The following is a 24,160-nucleotide window of genomic DNA, read 5'->3' as shown; positions in this document are numbered from 1 at the left end:
TTACAATGATTTTCCAATCATGGCTTAGAAATATAAATTGTATTAAACATGTAGTCTATGTGATGTCACCCACTGGTTTCTAAGTAAAGGTTTGATGCCCATTGATGGCAGTCACCATTTGGAAATGCTGTCTATAGTAGCTGTCGCGCTACTATCCAATGCAGTATGCTGCATGTACTGCTTACTGGGATCAACAATAGTATGTAGGACTGCCACTCATTGGTTATTTTGCAGTATGCCAGAAAAGTTTCTGGTCTTTGAAGGAGCATGTAAAGGACTTCTGACAAAGCAAACACTGTTACAGTGTAGCAATTGGAGGTATCTTTGTGTGGTTTGGTCTGATTGAGATTATTTCCCATGTTACAATGGCCGTTGCTGTCCATCATTTCGATCTCTGACCTGGTGCTTTGCATTGTGGGAAACAGTATAAGAGGGAGACTGGTCTGATGCATACTGTGGTTTCTTCCAAATCATTAAATGGTAAATGGACTTGAGATTATATAGCACTTTTCTAGTCTTCAAACTACTTGAAGTGCTTTTACACTGCATGTCACAACTACCCATTCACACACTGATGGTAGTGGTTGCTATGTAGTATCATCCATCAGAAGTAACTAATCCCATTCATACACTGCCACTGAAGCAGCGGGAGCAACTCAGGGTTAGTTGTCTTGCCCAAGGACACATTGGACATGTTGCCCAGCTGGGGATTGAACCCTTGAACCTTCTGGTAGAGAGGCGACGACTCTACCAACTGAGCCACAGCTGCCCCCAGTACAGACCTGGATGTATTTGGATGTATTTGGATGTATTTGGCATATTGTTGATATTTTTGTATACTGCATTCTGGTCAAATTATCATGGCCTCGAGTCTATTGACATTTCAAAAAGTTCACCTTAACATTTACTTCAGATAATAATTAACAGAACTAACTTCTATCAAAGTTAACGTCTTTGATGGATTAATGGATAAGGAAGTTCATTTTTTGTATTAACTGTGCCCACCTCTGAACATGAGTGGGTGTATTGGACTTCCTGGGCTTTTGGAGCCTCAACTCAAGAAACAAGTTCCCATCATCGCTTGAAGTTTCCACACCAGGGGTTGCTGTAGGAAGGGCAAATATGTATTTTTCTAAAAAGAGATGGAAGGAAAGGAGGACGTGAACTTTATCAGCTTGAGAAGACGTCATGTCAGTTGTTAAAAAGAAGACACTCAAGACTTTTATGCAACTTATAAATGATTGCATTTGTTCGTTGACAGTAGAATTAAGTCAACGTCAGTCCTTCCTAACATTACAAACAGCTTTGATAAATACTGGACCCCTTTATTAGTTTTCAAATCATTTCAGATTTTTATTAAAATTACATCATTTTGACATAATTGATAGGACACTCCTGATTTTATTAATTATGGTACATTTCCCTTAACTACTGCGCCAAATGTTGGAAGTGCCAAGAAACCATTAACGCCATTCAAGAGTTTGAACATCCTGTCAGAAAAGGTCTACCTGAACAGGAACAAGTGGTTTAACTTTTAATTAAAATTAATTATATACAACTCATTATACAACACAACACTATGGTTATAAAACAGTCCCAGCTGCTCGCTGTAGCTTTAGAAGTTAATGCAGCTCATCTCCCTCTGCTGGCAGTGTTAATGGAACTGATGAAGAACAGATATTTTGTTCCTTGTTAACAGGAAGTATCATTACAAAAATCTACATATTAATAAAACATGATGATAATTGCAAAAGAAAAAGAATGATACAGCATTAGCGGTCCAATAAGAGCCATAGCAGGAGATGTTAGTTAGCCTACCTTATAACCAAATCCTCATGAATAAGCTGATTGATAACTTAGACTGGTAATGAAGATGAGAAGCAGCCAAACTGAATTCAATAATTTCAAAATGAAGTATAAGGGCTATATTTCAGTTTGATTTGGAAATGTTTTGTGTGTGCTTTTCTAGAGACAACCCTTGGCATAAAAATAAAACAAACGAAGCTGGTACTTTACCTGCTGAAAAAGCCTTCTCAAAATAAAGTATAATGTCTTACATCGAGGGAATCTTAAAGATAACAGTGATCTGTGGCTCGGACTTGAATCCATCGCAGAACACCAGAAAAAAACATCATACAAATAGAAGCAGATCAAAAGTATAGTGGGGCAGACCAGTATGTGCATTTGTGTTTCTTAAAGGTCACATAGTATCCTCCTCTTCAACCAGTTTAATTAAGTCTCAGAGCACCCACAGCTGTGTGAAGTTTCTTGTTCTAAATCCACTCTGATCCTGTATTTGGTGATGGTCATACCCCTCAATAGCCGTTTTCATATATGCTCTCTGGATAATATCTAGATAATTTCAGGAGGACTGCTCCGGAAATTCTCCTGACCTAGCTGTTCACATATGCTCCTCACAGCGGGGGACTTTCCCTGTCAGAGGGGAGGGGCCGCAGGGGATTTCCTGACTTAAGACATGACGTAAATAAACAACGCGGAAGTAGCGGGCGGAGCAACAGAGTCCACTACACGACGCTATAATGAGAATATTTGTCTTGTCTTTGTAGTCCAATGAAATGACAACATCCACAAAAGAGTGGAGAACAACTTACTGATGAACAGAAAACATAATGAAGCCGTTTAATTACGTTCATGGAGATCATAGTGAGGTGAGTCCTCCGGAGTATATGCTGCCGCGTTCAGACATCAACTCACTTGGACTTTCTGTGGAAAAAATACTAGATGTCTGGCCGGAGAAACTCCGGGTAAAGTCTGCGCGAAAAATTCAGCTGTTTGCGGTCACATATAACCTAAAGCCCATCCAGGTAGCCTAATCTCCAGAGTTTTTCAGGAGAGTATGTGTGAAAAGGCTTTATTTCAGCCCTGCGTAGAACAGGCTGTTTCTGTGTCTGAACATTTAAATATGTAAATGAGCTGTGTCTGACCACGTCCCCTCTCTGGAAGGGCTCGGATGGCTCGGGCTTTCTCGCTCCATGTCCTATTGTTCACGGTGAGAAGGCAGACTCAGAGGGCAGAACAAACACCTAGCTGTGGGAGTGTCACCCACCTGTTTGAGCACACATTTTCCGGAAAGGTGGAGCAGGTAAAAGATGAGGAGGATGGATTTTTCTCATAATTGGGGGGTTTGTAGACAGACTAGGGGACATGGTAGTGTTAGAAAAACATAGTGAAGTGTATTGTGTATAATATGTGACCTTTACGTTAAACAGCACAGAGGAGTTTAATAGTACTTCGAGGTTGCTCTAATCAAGCACAGTCAAAAAAGAAAATTGATGATTGAAGATGGTTTACACTGACTGTACAAGTACAGAAAAAGAGCTCAAGGGCTTTTTCTTCAGATGACTTCCTTTTGGAAAATATATGGCATCCTAATATCAACACTTTGGCAGATTCCAGTCTGATGAATAAAAATGTGATACAGCTTGAAACGGCTCCTTTTTGATTTGGCTCCTTCTCATTGGTAACCCAGCCCATGTCTCTTGAAGTGGCAGAACAGGGGGATGGAGATGGACAGACAAATAAACTGAAAAAAAAGAAAATAAATGATATTTACTATAGCCTTACTATATGATCAGACATTAAGGAAACATCCTATGTTAAAGTGCTGGCTTCTCTGACAACAATGCAGCAGCCAGTATGTGCTCCTTCTAACTTTAGATTCTGCTCCCTGAATGCTCTGGATTTGTTTGGATCAGAGAAGGTAGGCAGTTTTAAGGCACCACCACATGGTCGTTTTGGATGCCCCTCAGTTTGCCAGGCAAACAACAAACCAAAAGGTGTTGCAGCGATGGAAGCGGGCAAGAGAAGTGGTTCAGATAGAAGTAATTGTACCCAACCTAAAAAGCCTCTGCATGTTTCTAATAAGCTCCACGAGCAGAAACGTGCTCAAACTAGGATCAATATTGGAGATGCTTTCGAAAAATGGAGAGAGGTTAGAACACAGAAAGGTTTACAGACCGATGCAGAGCTGGATAAACACTGAAGCTACAGTGTCTGCAACATGGCAACCTGCGTGAACGTCGACTCTACAGAGGAGGGGGCGGGGGGAGACAGCTCTCTCAAATGTTTAAAATTTGGACTGCATTTTAAGCGCTTGTCAGTTACATATTGCTCCTTTAACTAATTGAAAACAATTATTTTATTTAAGACACAAAATATAAAAACAGTACATGAATGTTTGAGATTGAATTATCCTCGAAGTCTAAAAGTAATTTAAAACAGACCTGAATGCACCGTACCTGTATGATAAACATTGTGACAACACCTGCGCCTGTGCTGAGGTAGTTACTGGCAAACCAGTTCTTCAGTTTATCGACACACCCCTGCAAGACAAAATGAGGTCACCTGAAAAACCTGTCAACAGTAACGCTGCATTTAAGAGTCATTCTTTTTTAGCAGGTATAAAGTTTCTGACACATTTTCTGAGTGTCTTTCACAATAAGGTTCTTTGTTTCAGGGCACAGAAAGCTGGAACTGCTCAACTTGAGATAGTTTTAGTACCACAGTGGCAACAATGACATCTGAATCTATGGGACACACTTTGATGAAAAGATCTGTTCAGACTTTTACATTATTTAAATAAATTAAACTAAACTGGGCTTGTCTGAGCTGTCGTCAAATTAAGCCACATCTCATAATTTCTGCTGTTATTGCAGTTGTTTCAGCTTTGTGCAGTATGTCTTTCTATTTGCAGCCTGTTTCCAAAGGTGCATTTGGACTTTTGTATGTGTTTTTAGTGTTTACATCTTTTCTGAAACTGCTGCACATTTGTCCAGATGTAAATCATCTGATCCTTTGTGCCAAAGAGAGCAGTAAAGGCCTGAATGATTGAATCCTAAAGGGCAGGGATCTTTGGCTGGGTCTGGCTCCACCCCCACAGGAGGGCCCAGACCCCAGGTTGGGAACCAAAGCCTTACCCGCAAGTCACACATACTCCGTGCGCGCCGCGGTCCGCCAGCACCACGGTTTTGCTCCGTCGGACGGCTCGCGCCCATTCACACTGGATCCGTTTCTGCGACATCAGCGCAGCAAAGCGCACCCACGACACATCACAGGAGAACTACAAGATCCCGCGGGAATAAAGAGAAAAACATGCAAACAACATGTTGCTTTGTCTTTCTGAAGATGCATTGTTGTTCATTTGGTAGCTGTTTTGACATAATGTTGATAATGTGATGAAAAATACAATCGCGAGTCCGTATATTGTGTTTTATTTTGAAATTGACCGGATGCTCTGTGCGTTTCCTTGTCTGACTTCCTGTCCGGGCTGTGATATTCTGTCCAGCTTGACGCAAACTTGCAGCGTACTCCGGCGAAAATAGACTCGCTGCGTATTTGAAACAGAGCAGAGCGCAGTGCCGTAGGTGGCACGCGCCGGAGACGGACCGCAGCGCACCCTGTGTGAACACAATGATTGACTAGAGTGGAGGCTAAGTACAATGTAGTGCGCAGCGCTGATGGACCGCGGTGCGCATAGAGTTTGTGTGAATTGGGCTTTATGAAACAGGTTTGCACAGTCGAGTGATGGGACAGTATTAATAACCTCTTGCCAGTTGGTGTTGAAGGGGATGTTACAGGGGTCCTTGGTACAACAGGAGATTGGGATGTTTCCCTTCCAGTCTGCCTGCCCATGAACTCCACAGCACCTGAACTGTACAAAACGAACGACTTCAGTGGAATGATAAACGATTTCAGAGGGAAGCAACGTATCTTCAAAGTGTCTGTGAAACATACCAGGTGCTGGACAGCATCAAAGTCATCTTTTATGGTCTTGTTGCCTTCTGGACTGGACTGCCTGTAGATCTCCAAACTTCGCATCAGGTCTTTCTCAAAGAACGAGTCAATCTGTCCAACAGACAAGCAAGATATATCATCAATCCTTCATATATACAGTTACAAACAACCTTTGAGAAATGTGGTAATTATCAGACTGAATATTCATAAATGTGGTGAAGTAGGTAAGATATAGAAGCTCTGTGTGTGGGCATGGTGGGCGGTGAGAGCTATAATTGAGGGGAGTGGCTCTGGGATGCCGGAGTTACGGCCCTGACACACCAAGCAGACGGAAAGAACTAGTTGCGAAGGAGGCTCACTGTGGCGTCGCTTCACAACACTTTTGTCTTGGCCAAAAAGTTGCACTTGAACACACCTCAAAGACTACAGTCGACGGCCAACCACCACGTACGTTCTGCGCATGTGTGAGAGGAAATAACTCTCCATGCCATCAGGCGGCGGTAGACCATTTTCACACCGCTGACAGTCACCGCTCGTATTAGAGGTAGTCTACTAATGGAGAATAATGTCTGATAAAAAGTTGAAAGTAGCGCTGGCGTTGTCAGCCCTTGGTCTTTTAGTGGAAAAAGAAAAGAAGAGACGGAGGAGACAAATAAGGAGAAACCGCACTAATGGGTGAAAGCATGGAGACTACAGCGGCAGGCTCAAGTTAAATGAAATCTCTGGCCAGCCAATCAGAATGATTCCTCTCACCAAGCGCGCCGACGCCTACCAACGCCTACCGACGCCGATTTAACCTGTCAAATCGGCCGAAAAAAAGGCAAATGGGGGCTGACGGTTAGGGACGGGGATCGACACACCGCAAACACTAGGGCGATGATCTTCTTAGTATCTCAAGGCCTTTAACTGTCCGGCCTTCCCGAGGTGTTCTGGGACTAATTGGGCGATTCACCGTTGAAGGGAGGTTCCCCCTGGACAACCCTAGTTATGTACTGGCTCTTGCTGCCCATCTGTCTACACGGTTAAGTTGTGGCGGCCTGTAGGGGTAGGTAGTATCAGAGTTGTCACTACCTGGAGTTTGCATGTACAGATCCTGGGGTCTGTTAAAGGTGGCAATGCTGTTTTGGTCGCAGTGGCAACTAATGGCCCTAGGGTAGGTTATGTAACTTCTCAGTAGGATAAAGGGGCTTGACTGGAGCAAGGGGTGTCTTCACTGAGCACTTATCTTTTTCATTAGGGCACAAGTATCTTGTGTTTCTTTTCAAACTCATTCTCTTACCTCTCTGCTGTAGATCAGGAACACGAGTGCCATGGCTAGCTCCACCAGCATCAGGATGACCAACAGAATGAAGAACTGAATGAAATACAAGCACAGGTGAGTTAGTATGATCTACACCTTAGCTTGATATTTGAACTTGAAGCAGACAAACCACTTAACAAGGAGTTCATGATTGCAGCAGCTAACAGCTCCATGAATGCACATCATTCATTCAACCGACTGCCTTGTGCAGTTTGCTCTAGTTTAGTGTCTGATTGTGGAGCGTATGTATCTACTCTCTGTCATACTGACCTCGCTCAATCTTGTCCACATCACGAGTGAGCTGGAAAGGGAGGGGATACTTTATCCAGTATATTGTGAAGTCCTCAACAGATGTGACGCAGGTTTCATTGTGTATAACAAAGCTTCCTTCCAGGAGCGAGTGAGCGTGAGCAGGTCATTTAGGCAAAATAAAAAACACGTATCCCCATCCTGCATAGCGCCCCCTACGCTCCATAAATGTAAACATGTGCCTGTTTGTGTAGGGGTTAAGCCTCAGAAAGCCCTGAAGAGATTCGACCCATGAATAATATAATAACCGTTTCTTTGAAATATTTTTAAGCTTTTTTAAATGCAATTGTTGTCAAAGTTTGTGCGTGACATCGCTAATAAATTATGTGGTGCAGTTCTCACCAGCTGCCCCGGAGACGGTCATTTTTTACCTCTAACTGCACATCTATTAGCACTGTTGTAGAATTAGATGTTTGTTTGCAGTAAAGCCCATTTTCGTTTAATTGGGCCAATTTTGCCACAAACGAATGCATAATGGTTGTTTAAATACGCACAATCAGCACATGCGCACGGAGATGCACATGCACTTTGTGAATTAGTCCATAAGTCCATGAGACCATTCCTAGACGACAACGGAAAGGAACAAACTCCGGCTGGGAATATACTCCATTAAATCTATTGCATGCAAGTATGTTGACATAGATCCTTCAAAAGTGATTGTGGCTTATTAGTTGGACCGTCGGTGAGCGATCATCGGCGTAGTTTTTGCGGTATGTCCAGCTCTGTTGCTACCCGTTGGCCCCTGCCTGCCTTTTTCAGCCGATTTGACGGGGACGAAGAGAAGAATGCGGATAAATAAACCGTTGTTATGATACGAGAAGACCATTTTCTCACCGCTGTCACTCACCACTCGTGATATAGGAACTTCTAATTGAGAATAATGTCTGATGAAAAGACACTGAAAATGGCGCTGGTGTTGTCAGCTCTTGGTCTTTTAGTGGAACAAGCATAGAAGAGGCGGAGGCGACAAATAAGGAGAAACCGCACTCAATTGTGTGTTATTCCTCTCACCAACCGCGCTGACGCCGATTCGAGATGTTGAATCCGACGGGGCGAATGGTAGCGACGGAGTCGGACACAAAAACTAGGGCGACGACCGCTCACTGACGGTCCTTGGCCGACAATTTCCTTGGTGTGTCAGGGCCTTAACATGTTGAATCGACGTTGGTTTCAAGTAATCACTTTGATTGGCTGTTCTGCTGAGCGAATTAGTGCACGAGAGGAAAAACTGAAGTGATAAAAGCAACTTCAACTTTTCATCAGACATTATTCTTGATTGGAAGTTCCTATATTAATGAACGTGAACGACAGCGGTGTGAAAATGGTCTTCTCGTATCATAACAAGGGCAACTTTTTGGCCAAGACAAAAGGCGTTATGGCGCGACCTGAGCCGACACCACAGTGGTGTGTCAGGGCCTTTAACCTGTAAATCACCTTACAACAAACATCATGCCTCGTACTCACAGTGATGAGCATGCAGCGGCTCTCCCTCATGCCTCCCAACACTCCCATGTAGCACACACACATGACGATGGTGCCGGTGACCACCAGAGTGTTGGCGGGGTAGATGGGCCAGAAGGTTGTGACGAGGGAGGCGTACTTGGAGTGTATCATCTGGAACTCCCCAAAACCCACCACAAAACCACCGCACAGCTTCAATGGAGACAGGAGACAAAAGACAAAAGACACCTGATGTTATTCTGTCTTTGTGGTTACATATGTGTTCAGCATGAAATAAGACTTTTAGACAACAATAAATCTCACACCTTGGGTTAGATGGTTTTTATTTTAACACAGCGTACCTTTTTTCCCCCTCACAAAAAGTATTTTTTGTCATTTCTAATGTATGAACATTCAGGTTATCTGACCCTCGGCACATTCATTGCCTCCTCTTGTACATGTTATTACTTGATACTTGACTTGCTGATTCCAGTACCAATGTTTGTTTCATTTCTTCTTTTGGTGTGACTCCCACAAGGTCGACATTTTCTCTCGTGTTTGACAATAATAACAGACCAGAGTTCAACAGGTCACATCTTCTTCCCAATAAAAAACCTTTTCTCTGAATCAGCAGTTAGGTGTACTAGATTCCAGCATTAAGTTGATTTGAACAACAAATAAACATCGGCTACTGACATTGATTTGTGCTACATTATTTGTATATGTACCGACGTCTGTCAGCAGGGCAATTATTGGCCAATATGGATGTTAAACCGATGCATCTGTGTATCCCTAATATAAATATAAGTATATAAATATGAAATTGTCATATTCCTGCATTTGTCTGACAGATTTAATGGCTCTTTACTTTTTGAGATAGCAACTTTGCCTACTCTTTTTGTCCACTAACAACCTCAAATGTTTTGATGGTGAATGCATTTTATTTATAGAAACGTATGGATTAAATATAAGGAGTAGTAAATAAGGAAAAGTGTTTAGAACATTCAGCTACCACTCAAATCAAATTAACTAGTTAAATCCCCCTCTATGTAAACTACAGAAGGTTAACACGATGTATCCACATAAGGAGGTCTACGAGGACGACAATGTTCCATTTGTCCTATATGGACTTGAGCTTGTATAATGCTTTTTTAGTCTTCTGACTGCTCAAAGCACTTTTTCACCACAGGTCACACCCACACATTCACACACTGACGGTAGAGGCTGCTATGAAAAGTGACCATCAGAAGTAATTAATCCATTTATAAAAATTCACACCAATCAGCGGGAGCCACTTGGGACAGGCGGCTGCAGAAGCCGGGGATCAAACCCCTGACCATCTGGTTAAAAAACGACAGACTCTACCACTGAGCCACAGCTTGTAACAGGTAACACGCATTCTTAAGACAGCTAAGTGTTTGGTTGAACGGTGTGAGCCAGCTGCAGTGAAAGACGGTCTTTACTTACCCAGCACAGAAAGTTGAGACTGACCACCATTGTTTTCAAGCAGCTGACACACGAGCGATTCATCCTTCCTAATAATCCTCTTCTGTTTTACCTGGAATAAAAAGACAGCCTGGTAAATACAAACACTCGCTATTATTATAGGAAGAATACAGATTTTAAAACAAACTGCAGAGCTCCTTCTGTATATTGTGAGTGAAAATAAGTGAAGCTGCAGCTCCTCTCTGAGCGATCAGATGTTTACAGGACACCAGTGTTTGATATGGCAACACTGAGCTGTGAGGCACAATGGACACCTGTGACCTGTGACCGTCAGTTAATGATTATTACCTTCCCTAATCTCAAGATGAACCATTCATGGCACGTTTGTATCGCAATCCTCAGGGCATTATGTTTTGGTGAAGCAGCGAAGAATTCATAAAGTATTTAAAGGGGATATATTATGAAAAATCCACTTGTAGTGTTTTTGAACATATATTTGGGTAACCTGAGTGTCTACTGACGCACAAAATGTGAAATAAACCCATCCAGTCTTTTGTTTGTGGTCTGCATAAGTCTTACAACACAGAGAAAAATGCTCTGTTTCAAATGTGCTCTCCTTGTGATGTCACAGTGGGATTCCGGTAAAAAAAAAATCCCCTCCCCTGATATCACCCCATCACACCACCAATGGACTCCACCCCCAGCCTAGAACAAACCTCATGTGCAGGTCCGCCATTTTTATTGTCTATACAGAAGAATGTCTACTGGGAAAACTCAGGGGGGCTCATTGCATTTAAAGAGACACACACACCAAAACGGAGCGTTCTGAGAGAGCTGGTTTATACAGGGTCACAAACCTCCTCTGGTGCTTAATTCATGTTATATTTTGACCAAAGCACAGCACAGATGTTTCATTTACACCACAGGAGACTGTTTGAAAAGGTGAAGGGGGATAATATGTCCTCTTTAAATAACTATTTATCTCTGAATGTGTTGATCACTGATCAGCATTGATTGTTAAACCAGAAATGTGTAATTTTTAACCTTTTCTTAAGATTGCTTTTTGGGCCTTTTATGCCTTTATTTCAGAGATAGCATAGTGGGTAGATTTAAAAACGGGGGAGCGAGAGAGTCGGGAGTGACATGCGGGAAAGAAGGTGGGATTCAAACAGATGGGATTCAAACCCGGGCTGCCCGCTCTCGATGACTATAGCCTCTGTACACGGGGCGCACTCTAACCGTTAACCTACAGGTAAAAAAATATAATAATATGTAATAAAAATACGCTGTTTTTAAGCTTTTTTTCTTAAACTGAGTATGCTCTGAATGTGTCAACTCAAATTCTAACTATTGGGATCATCTCATGAATATAAATAAAATGTATCTCTTACCTTTTAAAAGAGCATGTCTAACTTCCCTGTGAGCAGCATTTCAGTGTTGTTCCCAGCATCGCTGTGTTAACTGACAACAGACAGGAATTTGTAAGGAAGCAAAACAGCCAGGAGCAGAAAAGAAAAAAATGTCAGGCCTCTGTTTATCAGCTGGCACTGACTGATGTTGAACACTGAAGAGGAGCCGTGTCCACACCACAGCATGTACAGTACAGAGGAGCCGAGAGAGAGAGAGAGAGAGTCTGGTTTGTGTACATGGGAGAGCAGCTTTGATAAAAACTGAGTGTCTGCAAACAAACACTGTTTGAATTCATCACTGATTTATCGGCCTTCTTTACTTCCTGAGGTCCAGCGTTTAGAGATGCTGTAACACTGGAACTGTTGGTACGTAAACAGAGCAGTTTTTTGGGAGATATAAACACAATAGGCTAGTGTTGTAGTACTCCAGAAGTATTTATACTCAGTCTGGTTTCGGTCTGCAACTGGGCGGACTCCGTATTTTAAGACCAGTCAAGACCACCACTGACAGGCTTCCTTCTCACGTCATTACTATGATTAGAAGGAAGACACTTCTTTCTAAAAGATCACAGAACTTCAATTCATTCATAATTTGAATTTTATCCCCTGGTTACGGCCGAAACCTACATAATGTTAAGGTTTTATAAGTGACAAGCCTGCTGCACTAGATGCAGTTGGATGAAGTTGGTCTTGTCTCAGTCTCGGAGCACTCTGGTCTCGGGTAGGTCTTGGTCTCAGTTAGTGTGGTCTTGACTACAAACACTACTAAACACGTATATACACAAAAGATGCCGAAACAAAATGAATCTTGCTTGTCTATTTATAAACTAGGATCAATATTGAAGATGCTTTTGAAAAATGGAGAGGCTAGAACACAGAAAGGTTTACAGACCCATGCAGAGCTGGATAAACACTGAAGCTTCAGTGTCTATGAAATGGCAACTTGCGTGAGTATCGACTCTAGAGAGGAGGGGGGGCAGACAGCTCTCTACAATGTTTTATATTTGGACTGCGGTACCCATTTTAAACACCAGGTGCCAGAGTTACTTATTGCTCCTTTAACCTTTAGTCATAAATTGTATTACTGAAGGCTTTGCCGCCCCAGTTGCACAAAGAATGCATTGTTAAAAGACAACTTCCCTCCCCATTTAGTTTGAATTACTCTGTTTCTCTACAAAAAAGAAATTAACCTCTGAAGTGATCAACTCTCTAGACTTGAGCAAAGATCTATTCAGCGCCAAAGAAGAGTACAGTAAATGTCATTTTAATGTCATTAAGTAACTCAAATGTTGGTTTTAGTGGCAAGTATGAGCAAAGTGTCTCTACACATGAAACAGAGGATATCATGGAGCAGAGAAATCAGTTGCCTTAAAAATACACTAAGCACAAGGGATGTAAAGACAATTAAAAATGGATACAAATATGGACAATTCAAATTGATTTGACAAACATATATTTGATGCAATACATAACAAATTGGAAGACACATCAAACAGGCACACACTGTCTGCCAGTTTGTGCAGGCATCATGTAAAAGACCCGGGGGTCAGGGAATCGGCTCGTGGCTCTGCTCTCACTGGATGAAAATGTGTGCAGTCGTATGACAAAAAAATATCAAACATGTGGCTGTGATTGGCCGTACATTTCATGATGTGGGATTTGGCTGAACTTCGGCGCGGTTCAAAATGAGTAGTTTGACTCAAAGTGAGGTGAATCAGTCAATAGAGCGAAGAAGAAAACAAGACATAGTATCCAGCAGCTGCATCAAAGCCCACATTTTCTGTCATCCATTGGACACCAGTAAGGTGTATAGGCACCAGCTCAGGGGCGTGTCCAGAGGGGTGGTATGGGCCCCCCCATTGAAATCTTTTTGGCCACCCCAAAATCCTTAACCATGATTGGCTATTTGCCTTAATCAGAGGTGGGACTGGTTAACATCCACCATTCAGGCTGTGCTGGTTCATAGTTTTCAGTGTTCAAATGTTTGTTTGCAAATTTTTAAAATACTTTAAATTGAGACTTTTGGGCGTTTTGAGTCCTTGAAGAATGAAGCTAAGAAGATGTTTATGTTGTTATTATCCTGTGTTACTTAAAGTTGATTAGTGCAAACAGAAGGGGTAAATAAATGCTCTTCATTCATGTTTGTGCACACAAACTTCAGGCCACCCCTGCCCAAGTCATCACCTCCAGTTGGGCCCCCCCCAACGTCCAAAAAGTCCAGACATGCCCCTGCACCAGCTCATGGGATTGCAGAAATTATAAAAGAGGTGAAACAAATCAGCAGTAAACATCATTCAGATTCACATCACTTCCATTTTAACACAAAATCACATAACTACGTGATCCTGCATACGTCTACCTACTTCACAGTTCATACTCGAGCAAAACGTCTAAAACAACATGATCACAAAATATTTGAATTAACGGGGGTCTGTTGGATTGAGCGCCACTAAAAACCTTCTTATTTTTAAAAAAGTTTAACAGATGCTACATTATATTTGGTGCTCCATGGTGACAAACAGGAAGAAGAAAATACATACAGTAAATCCACTTATAACAGGAAAATATTAACCATTTCAGAAAGTAAAGAGAGCCAAAATTAACTCATGATGACACGTTGAAAATAAAAAGTGCTCGTCTTTATTGGTCCAAATGTGCACTTTAAAACAGCCCGGCTAACTGCATGGAAATTCTGGTAATCTTTTTTAAATCTCGGCCCAATTTTTTATTATTATTTCTACCAAGGGTTTTTGAAATAATCACTTGAAGTGGAAAGTCTTTGATCTGTTTGATTTTTCCCTGAAAGATCATGTTGAAACTATTACAGCCCGTCTTAACCCGACCGCCACCCGGAGCAATCTACTGGAGCAGCACGTCAATTAGTGATTACTGAGCCCACATTATGTGAAAACAGGGCCCAGCGTTAGACGTACAGCACAGAGAGCCAGTTATCACCAATCATACATTGACAGACAAAAAAATCCAGTTGAGCGGACAGAAGTGCTTTGACTCACTGGGGCTCTCGATTTTCAAAAGAGCATTTTACAATTTGAATTTATCAGTGCAACAAAAAGAGAGCGATCCACAGGTTGACTGGTCTTCAAAGCAGCTTCTGATCGGGTTATAGCTGCCTGATGGCGGCACCAAGTGGCAGTAAGAGGTATCTGCATGTCAGTAAAGGTCATGGTAACATGATGTCAGTAATGTACATACAGCATCTGTGATTCATTCTGAAGTTTTTGTTTTTTTGAGTGTGTCCCTTCATAACGGACATCAGGAACTCCTATGGAGGATCGCTTTAAATCTACAGTGTCTCAGTTAGTGCAGGTTTTACCGACCCCGATGTGCCTTAGGTTGAGATGAACGTCTGTAAACAGCAGAAGGAGCAGCTTTTATCACCACAACACATAAAAAATAAAGAAGAATATTTCACAGCTGGTTGGCCTGTTGGTGATCTCTCCACTGTTGGTCTTGGTGGCGTTTGTTCTCTTGGCTCTCGAAACGTTTTTTTCATTGATCATTCGATTGTTTGGTTCAGGAAAGCTATGGTAGTCTTTGCGTTGTCTTTGTGTTGATTAAGGAACACACACATGATTAACCGTTCTCTGATCAATAGAATCGCTTGCGTCTGTTCTCCTTCCAGCGCCCGTAAACCATCAGCCCTACCACCGCCAGCACACCCAGGCCCATGATGGAGAAGAGGAGCGTGAAGAAGAACTGCAGCCCGCTCATCCCTTCCTCCTGGACATCCACTATGAAGCAAAAGGATGAGAGATTCAATGTGATGTTAACCCTTCAAAGGCCCCAGCGGTGCTCAGTTACTTCTATGATCCGCTTCGTTCAGGATTGAAACAGATTCTATTGAGCTTGACTGCTGAGAATATAAACTGTGATGTGTCAGAGAGTACATCACTGAACAAAGGGCATGGAGAGGACATTACATTTAGAAAGTGGAGCCACATCGATTGATCGGCCAGCTGATAATATCACCTGACATTAGCATATCAAGTGACTTTCTGTATCGGCTAACTTTTTCACAGATATGGACCGATACCACTGGTCTTATTCACCAGTCAAAAAGCATTTTATTTGAGTTTCATTGTATTACACTAGCAGTTCTCTGTCACCAGCAGAGGGCACTATATGGATTACAACAAGAAGCACCATCACTCTCAAGAGTGTCAAGCGGTGATGCACGTACATGCACAGTTACTTTTCCAGTCGAGTGACCATCTTGTCTACTACGTTAGACGTTGATAACTGCATTTAAGACATAAACACAATAAATGTCTAAACTTATCTCTACAGATTGAACATAGAACTATGAAAGACGTCAGCCGATATATCGTTATCAGTATCGCCCCCAAAAAGTCCAATATCTGTTGGGCTGTAGTCACTGCTGGTTATTGTCAAATAGAGCTCTCTACATATTCAAACATTTCATTTGTCATTCTTATATTACTTTTGATTTGAAAGAGTTTAATCTACCGTGAAACTGTTCCATGTTGTCAACACTGGGGATTGTGACCTCCTCCTCTTCTTCCTCCTCTGGAGCACGCTTGACTGTCAGCTGATACAACTTCATGGATATGATGTCATGGTTATCTAGAACAACATGGACGGAGCAGGAATTAAGTCTGGAGAGAATCTACACTAAAACTCTTCTTCGTTTCGACTTTGTCACTTTGTCCCGTAACCCGTCACTTGAACTTTAACCTCCCTCTCACTGCACAGCTTGTTTATAGTCTTTAATACATTGTATATTCATTTCTATCTATTCTTATTTGTACTTGCACTCATATGCATGTTCTTCTTCTGGTCTTTTTACTGCTGCAACACTTGAATTTCCCCACTGGGACTCAATAAAGGATTATCTTGTCTTATTTGAGGATCTGTGCAGGTTGGAAGGAAAGCTTATTTGGGATTTTAATCCGCTAACATCCTGGAATCACTCGAACTGCTTTGTTACCCAGCTTCCCTGAATATAAGTTTAAGTCGCACCGCTATAGAGGATGCAGTCGGTTTCTAGAGGTCTATGAGACACAGAAAAACGGTTTCAACTGTCTGTCTGACGATTTGTATTGCAATCAGATAGGGGTGACCCTATAAACATATCGAATCTCCCTTGGGATTTATTCCACAGAGCCTCGGCCCACTGCCAATCTCACAGTGGAGCACGGCTTATGCCACAAGGATCATTCCTTTCCAGCTATATGGAGGTGCTCAATGTCTAATCAGGTGTGAACATGTAAATCCTTAGTCGGGGTCACCCCCACAATCAGCAGCAAAGTCGACAACGTGTAGTTTCTGTCAGTTTATTTTCAGTAAATGTAAGTAACCAGACATTGCTTTGTGGTATTTTAGCATGCCTATGAGCATTCATACCTGACAGATCTCCAGTGGCTGAGGAGGCACCAAAGAAGTACCCCATAGGAAGCCGGAGTCCTGTGATATCCGCACAGTCCTTCCATTCCTGCCTACCGTCTACGTCCACCATGAGCTGCAAGGCAGAGAAATGGACCGTCAGTGTCATTGATGAAGGACAAACCACTGCAAAGAGTCTTCTCTGGACATGTGTTTCCGGAAATCTAACAGGAATTTCAGCAGGAACCTTTTTGGTGGTAACATGACATACAGCATTCAAGGGCACCTTAAAGTGACGGTTTCATACCGTGAGTCTGTTCTTAGAGTATCTGACGAGGAGAAACGTGTCATAGATCGCGTTGCGCGTCATAGCTGTACATCCTCCAAGTTCAGTGGGCCGTCCATCGAAGTCGTGGTCATAGGACAGAGTCCCGTTCCCCAGCATCACCGATATGAACGGGAAAGCCCTCTGTGAGGAGGACAGGTGAGTTCAACACACAACACTGGACCATATTCATTCTTTTCTCTCTGCACTGACAGACGCTTGAAGACAGAGCAGATTTTAAAACGTTAGAGTATAGTTTATAGAAATGTCTATCCCACATTTTAAAGACTTTATTCCTTTTTTCTGTAATATTAAAAAGTCTGAATCATTTAATGGAATCGTCTTCACAGCGTTGCTCACATGCAGACTGTTTTAGTCACGCAGCCCTTAACGACAAATTACTCCAAGAACAACTGATTACATATATGATCGTATGTCGCAGCCACACAGCAGACAGCACTGACGCTTCAAACAGACACGTGATGAGATGAGACGAGACAGTGAACTGGTGAAGGTGACGGATGGACATTTTCCGCTCATGAAAAAAAACAAAAAAACAGCTGCTGCTACCTGAGTTCCAGGTTGAGTCCTCTGATGTACAAGTTGAAGAAAGAGAAACACATGTCAAATTGGAAATCGGTTTAATACTGAAACTAACAATTTCCACATCTACATGCACGCTGCCATAATCAGCGCTGCGGTGTTGCTCTATGTGACTGCGTGCGCCCGCCTCACTGGGTCTGTTTCTTGAACATGAGCAGCTGTACTCACGGGTACACAAGATCACAAGAGGACTACAAGATCACGTGAGAATAAAGAGAAAAACATGCAAACAACATGTTGCTTCATCTTTCTGATGGATGATTGGTTGTTCATCCGGTGCCTGTTTTGAGGTAATATGAATATTGTGTTTTATTTTGAAATTGTGCTGATGCTCTGTGTGTTTCTCTGTCTGACTTCCTGTCTGGCTCCATCTATTCTGTTCAGCTTGATGCATGCTTGCAGCGGGCTCCTTCAAAAATAGACTCTGTGAGTATTTGAAAAGGAGCCGGGCGTAGTGATGCTGCTGACACGCTCCAGAGACGGACCGCGGCGCCGACAGACTGCGGAGAGGACGGACTATGTGAAAACTGTCAGTAAGAGGCTACGATAGACTGGCAGGCCAGACGATATGCAAGTGTTTTAAATTCTGTATTCTGAATTTAAAAAAAAAACATCACTTATGACAGGTTCCTGTAGTCTTCTTTTAAAGCCGTATTAAGACTACAAAAACCATGAGTTAGAACAGAAGCTACAAACTCACTCACATCATGGCCTTTATCAGCGTTTGGGTAAGTGTCCACAAATATTCCAAGTCCAACAAAGTGGTTCATGTTGCCAAACACAGGACCTGCAAACAAAGAGTCAGATACATCAGGGTGTTAATAATAGATTCATATTTCAAAGGATGAAGCAACATTTAAACTCATCTCCCACATTAAGCCAGTGACAAATACCTGAAGCGGTCAGTGTAGAGATATGTGATGTAAGATGTATTTATCAGAGGCATGCTAAGGGTGCACTCACACTAGGTAATCTGTCCTTTGCCTGGTAGACCCCTAAAGGGCCCTGGCACTGATGGAGGAGGTGTGCTTGGGCACAGTACAGTCGCTCATTCATGAGCACGCAATGTGGACATAAAGTATAATCGATCCCATTAACGAGAAATCCCCGAGTGTTATGGCTGTTTCTGACAAATGACTCAGAAGAAGCCACAAAGTCATTTTTTTCTAGTTTTTTACTTGAGTCAGTCTGTCTTGTAAACGAAGCACACTTCATGATCAAGTAAAGTCATTCATGGGTTGTATTGGGATGTTATGTGGCGGCTGTGGCTCAGTTGGTAGAGTCGTCGCCTCTCAACCAGAGAGCTACATGTCCGATGTGTCCTTGGACAAGACACTTAACCCTGAATTGCTCCCGCTGCTTCAGTGGTGGTGTATGAATGGGATTAGTTACTTCTGATGGATGATACTACATAGCGATCATCACTACCATCAGTGTGTGAATGGGTATGAATGGGTGGGTGTGACATGTGGTGTAAAAGCGCTTTGAGTAGTCGGAAGACTAGAAAAGCAATATATAAGCTCAAGTCCATTACCATTACCATTATGTACAAGAGGTACATAACAGGTAACTGTAACCTTTTCAATTTTTTTAATTAAGGTAGTAATTTAGTTTCAATCAGTGAGTTTCATAAAAGATTCCACATTGATTGTAAAAAAGGATTCATATCTACATTATTGTGTGTTTCTTGTTGGTTACAACAAACAGAATTAAAGCAGTAAAATCTGCTTCACTTCTAACGTGACACTAATGAGCTTGTGGGGAATCAAAATAAGATTTGAAAATGTGCTATGAGAAATATAACGTTTTCAATAGAAGACTAGAGAGGAAAGTTATCTGAAATGCAAAAAGACTCCTCCGGACCCCCCTTGGTGGGGGATTAAAATGTGCTCTGAGAAATGATTAGGAACACAAGTGTGGACATAAGTTCCATACTTGTGTCGAAGAAGACTTTGAAGCACAGAGGGCAGTCTGTTACAACATGTTTAAACTCTGAAAGGCTTTGACTGAGAGCCGGTAAGTTATGTAAGATAGAACCAGTTAAATGATTAGATTTGAAATTATGTTATTTTAGATCTCAAAAACAAGATGTTGAATGTTATTATATATTTGATCATTATGTACTTTGATATTCTCTGAAGGAAAGCTCTGTGGATAAAAGAATATTTCTGTAAAGATTTATTAAACCAGATAAGGTGTCATGACTCAGGGAATTATGTGCCTGTAGCTTTAACACTTTTGTAAATACTGATTAATAAAAACATATAAGTTCACATTTTAATGTGTGGAAATGTCATTAAGAGAGTTCTTCTTCTTGATTGAGTCGAGTGCTGCGACTCCACGCCTTGAGCGGAGAAGTGGAACATTACGAACCAAACAGTACTAATTCAGGAAGTCTTATCCGACCTTCGATTTCAAATATGATCACAAATGTTATAGTTAAAAATGTAAATAAAAATGCTTAATGCTTAATTAAAAGTGCTTAATGTGTAAACAGATGTAGATGTTATGGCAGTCAAAAGCTCTTGTGGGATTGTCGTCATATAAAGTGCACAGCTCTAACTCTAAGATAATCTTGTATTTTACCTGCATGGTGGACTCATGTACGAGTTCACATGAATACAAAGCCAGGTCATTTCTTAGTGTGGTGTCACCTTAACGATGTTGTCCCCCACCCCCTTTACGTTATCCAGCATGTGAGCTAGATTAAGTGGAGGCTCAGCTTGAAGCTGCAGAGCCTCTTCAAAAAGGGACAAGAGACACTTTATTTAAAGTAAAGTCAATCTGCTTATTTAAAGTCTTTACCGGTTTGTGTGAGGAGAAAAATATCTGTGTATAACTGAACGCTCTGTTAAATCTCTGTAGAAAGATGAACACTAAAGGAAACAATGAGCCGCCTTTCTGTTGATCTTGTATTGAAGAATAATTAAAGATGGTGAAATACTAAAGTACAGTAATATTACTGTAAAAATGAATGTCCCCTCAGGCTCGCCCAAACTGAGGATTTGAACTAGGTTTTCTTTTGCAATTAGTAGACTAACAGACTAATAGGGTTTTCACACTTGCAGAAAACTCCTGAAAGAAACTCAGGATATTTCCAGGAGGAGCTGCATGTGTGAACGCAGACAGCTACATTTTTCACTCATACTTCACCCGGAGTTTCTCCTGCACAGACCACTAGTATTGTTTTCTGCAGCAAGTCCGAGTGAGCTGATGTGAGAACGCAGAAGGATATTATCCAGAGAATTCACCTTGAGCCAATGGGAGGGGGAGTGAGGTGTGAGGTGCAGATGTGAACTGAAAGGTCAGGAGAATATTCAGAGTGCATATGTGAAAACGGCTTTAGAAATTTAGAATCATTGGAAATTTTGCATTTAAAAATATTGTTGTTGCAGGGTGTTAGATCATAATCATACATGATCAATTGCAATTTCCCAAAATGAAATGAATCAAGAACCGATGGAGCTTGGGAAATATATGCTGCACTACAATTCAAACACAGAAAGCTAAGTATTGAGGCTGTAGCTGCTGCCAGGGTTCAAAGTGCATAAATTCTACAGATCCAGGCCTCTAAAGTCCCTTCGTACAGAACAGGAACTCAATGATATAACAATCGCAGATCAAACAACATAAATAGATATGACAACGAAGTACATTTCCCCCAAATGGTGATTATTTTTTGGTCCTGAATGTCTGAGGTCAATCCTGTTTTTGTAAAATCACTTTAAATAATTGGAAACATGTAGCTGCTTTTCCATGAATAAGAAGAAAATCTCTCTATTCATTCAGTCTCTACCTACCATTTTGCATGCGATCTTTGGTTAGCCAGAAGGCCAGGCCATCCCCATTCAAATTCTTCTTCCCCTGACCGTGAATTTTAAATTGCACCTTGAGCTCCCAATCCCGCAAGGAGAAAGGCTAGAAAGCAACAAAAATAAGGTGAGGCAGGTTATTCAGGTGCTCTGATGTTTGAAGTATGTCAGCAGAGAAACATTTTTTGAAGCTCTAGTTGTCCACTGTTTTTTTTAGAATTACCTTTATTATATTTACAAAACACAATCATCTTAATCAATCTCATACTTACAATCCGACTCCATACTGCCCCCTGTCTGCTCTGCAGGTCTGGGGTAAGCCTCACATAGTCAGGTGTAACCATGGCAGTGCCCATCAGGTCCCATTGTGAAGAACTAGAGAAGCCCAGACCTGAAGAAAAAAAAAATTATAAAGGATTTCTTTTTTTTGTCGCATACAAAATGTTTGATTCTCAAACTGTCTGTTCGCAGGTCATTTATTTTCTACTGTTTTAAAGAAGTAAAATTCTACTTTTAAACTAAAATGTGTTTTCATTTCAAGCGATGCTTTGATTTCAGTTCAAAATATTCAATAAACAGCCACAATATAGTTCATCAGATATGAACTCTTTCATCAGAAACAATCTCCCAGCCTTAACAGTTGAGCATATTTACAGTAGAGATCATGTCAGTGAACTATCAGGGCAAAAAAAATTAAAAACAAATAATGGGTCATTAATCGTAATCGAGGTCAAATGTTCAATTAATCTTGATATTGATTTAAGGTCGTGTCCCCTCCAGCAGAGGATAAACGGCCAATGTTAGAAACAGTGTCAAGCAAGACCCCTTTTATATATTATGTTAGTGAGTACTTACAATTAGAGAGCGAGTATGGAGGTCATCCCTTCTCTATGCTAGGAAAAACATTTCATAATGTTACTAACTATAGTGAATCAGAGGGGATTTAGAAGTGGGTATACTCCATACACCTGCACTACACCATTAGCCAGGAAAAACCCTGCCGTATCAGCAAAGCTCAAAATGAGAAACTTTAACATGTATTGATTATTCATGAGTGATCCTCCACATATTAATCCACTCTTTCCTTCACATTTAACTGTGATTGATCGGTGTGACTTAACAGATGCTCCCCCAGAAAGAAGCACACTGTCAACGTAAGCTGGACCGAGTTTGAATTATTAGTTGCTAGTTAGACTTTACTGCTATTACTGATTCATTTATTAGCAAACTATCATTGTGCAATAATAGCAACCATTTCCCCCATTATGACATTAGCTAATGCTGCCTTCATGTTCTCCTTGGAAACATCGTACTTACCAGTTGTTCTCAGTTCTCATTCAAGAATATAGAACATACAGGTAAACGTTGTTATCAAATGTTAATATACTTAGCTGCTTGCTACACCTACAGCTTGCTCAAATGTACCACTAAAGTAAATGATAGCTACTATTAAAAATATATATAATGTATAACCGTCTTTTGTTGACACTCTCGTATTTCTTTTCTCGTATTGAAATTTCCCACTCGTAATTACGACTTTGTAGAGCTGATCATGAGTTCATAACGCGTTAATACGGCAGATGCCATAATTCCGAGACCATAATTCAGACTATTTCTAATATACATCGGCTTTATGTTACAGCATAGAGTAGGTTTTTCTTAGGCTACAATGGGAGAAATGTCTGTTAACGATAAGATTGTGTTTAAATGAGTGCTTCGTTAGCTCGGTTGCTAACACAGTCGCTCACCTCGGTAAGGCTTGGCCAAAGAAAACTCCCGCTTCAAAAAATCCTCAACAAACTCCTGCTCCTCCGCCAACGAGTGGCCCATCAAAACACAAAGGGCGACAAACAAACATGTTGATTCAAGTATGTTTTTGAAGTGAAACATTGAGCGTAGAAAACAAAAACTTCTCAATCGGACAGGATTTGACTTGGTTACGGTGGCGGCCATCTTTACACTCCCACTTTAACCTGGTCACGTGATCTCAGGAGCAGTAATGACTTCATTTCCGGTTTCATGATTTTCAAATTAAACCCTTCTGACGGACTTTATGTCATGCTTTTAGCTATTTATAGTTATTGAGAAAAATACCAGAATACTCTCATCGTAAACAATTCTGTTTTCTACGGGGCGGCTGTGGTCAGAATATGGACACCAGCATATTGCTAATTTGCAATATTTATCGTTGCCGTGGAAACATCGGCTGTTATGTCAAAGACTACATACGGAAGCGGGAACTGCCGTACTGTTGCTGTATGTGCGGATAAAATTCAATGCTCCTTGAATAAAGTACATGCTGAGTGATCATATTCTCTCCAGGTCTGATTCACCTGTTTGTTTTGACTACAGTCACTTCAGTGTTCATTCTCCTCAGGGGGGTTGGGGTGGAGCAGCA

General features: G+C 41.5%; 2 protein-coding genes across 3 annotated transcripts; both read right to left on the bottom strand.

Annotated features, from left to right (window-relative positions):
* Window positions 1–1,521: 1,521 nt before the first annotated feature.
* On the bottom strand, window positions 1,522–11,797 carry LOC109995213 (leukocyte surface antigen CD53). The gene is made up of 8 exons (XM_020648865.3): window positions 11,641–11,797; window positions 10,271–10,361; window positions 8,828–9,016; window positions 7,034–7,108; window positions 5,755–5,865; window positions 5,564–5,671; window positions 4,260–4,343; window positions 1,522–3,544 (listed from the first exon to the last, which is right to left on the bottom strand). Exons 2-8 carry the CDS (start codon window positions 10,331–10,333, stop codon window positions 3,476–3,478), a joined length of 699 nt encoding a protein of 232 aa, XP_020504521.1. The 5' UTR covers window positions 10,334–10,361; window positions 11,641–11,797; the 3' UTR covers window positions 1,522–3,475.
* A 1,109-nt stretch (window positions 11,798–12,906) lies between these two features.
* Window positions 12,907–23,739, bottom strand: lman2lb (lectin, mannose-binding 2-like b). Of its 2 annotated transcripts, XM_065962965.1 has the most exons (9): window positions 23,511–23,739; window positions 22,035–22,153; window positions 21,751–21,868; window positions 18,655–18,737; window positions 17,918–17,938; window positions 17,330–17,491; window positions 17,044–17,158; window positions 16,147–16,263; window positions 12,907–15,410 (listed from the first exon to the last, which is right to left on the bottom strand). In XM_065962965.1, the coding sequence occupies exons 1-9, from the start codon at window positions 23,713–23,715 to the stop codon at window positions 15,268–15,270; spliced, it is 1,083 nt and encodes a 360-aa protein (XP_065819037.1). In that variant the 5' UTR covers window positions 23,716–23,739; the 3' UTR covers window positions 12,907–15,267. The 2 variants fall into 2 exon arrangements, with proteins under 2 accessions (XP_065819037.1, XP_065819038.1); XM_065962966.1 differs by lacking the exon at window positions 17,918–17,938.
* Between the last annotated feature and the right edge of the window lie 421 nt (window positions 23,740–24,160).

Source organism: Labrus bergylta, chromosome 2 (genome assembly GCF_963930695.1).
Source record: "Labrus bergylta chromosome 2, fLabBer1.1, whole genome shotgun sequence".
NCBI lineage: Eukaryota > Metazoa > Chordata > Actinopteri > Labriformes > Labridae > Labrus > Labrus bergylta.
This window is presented reverse-complemented; position numbering and strand designations above follow the sequence as displayed.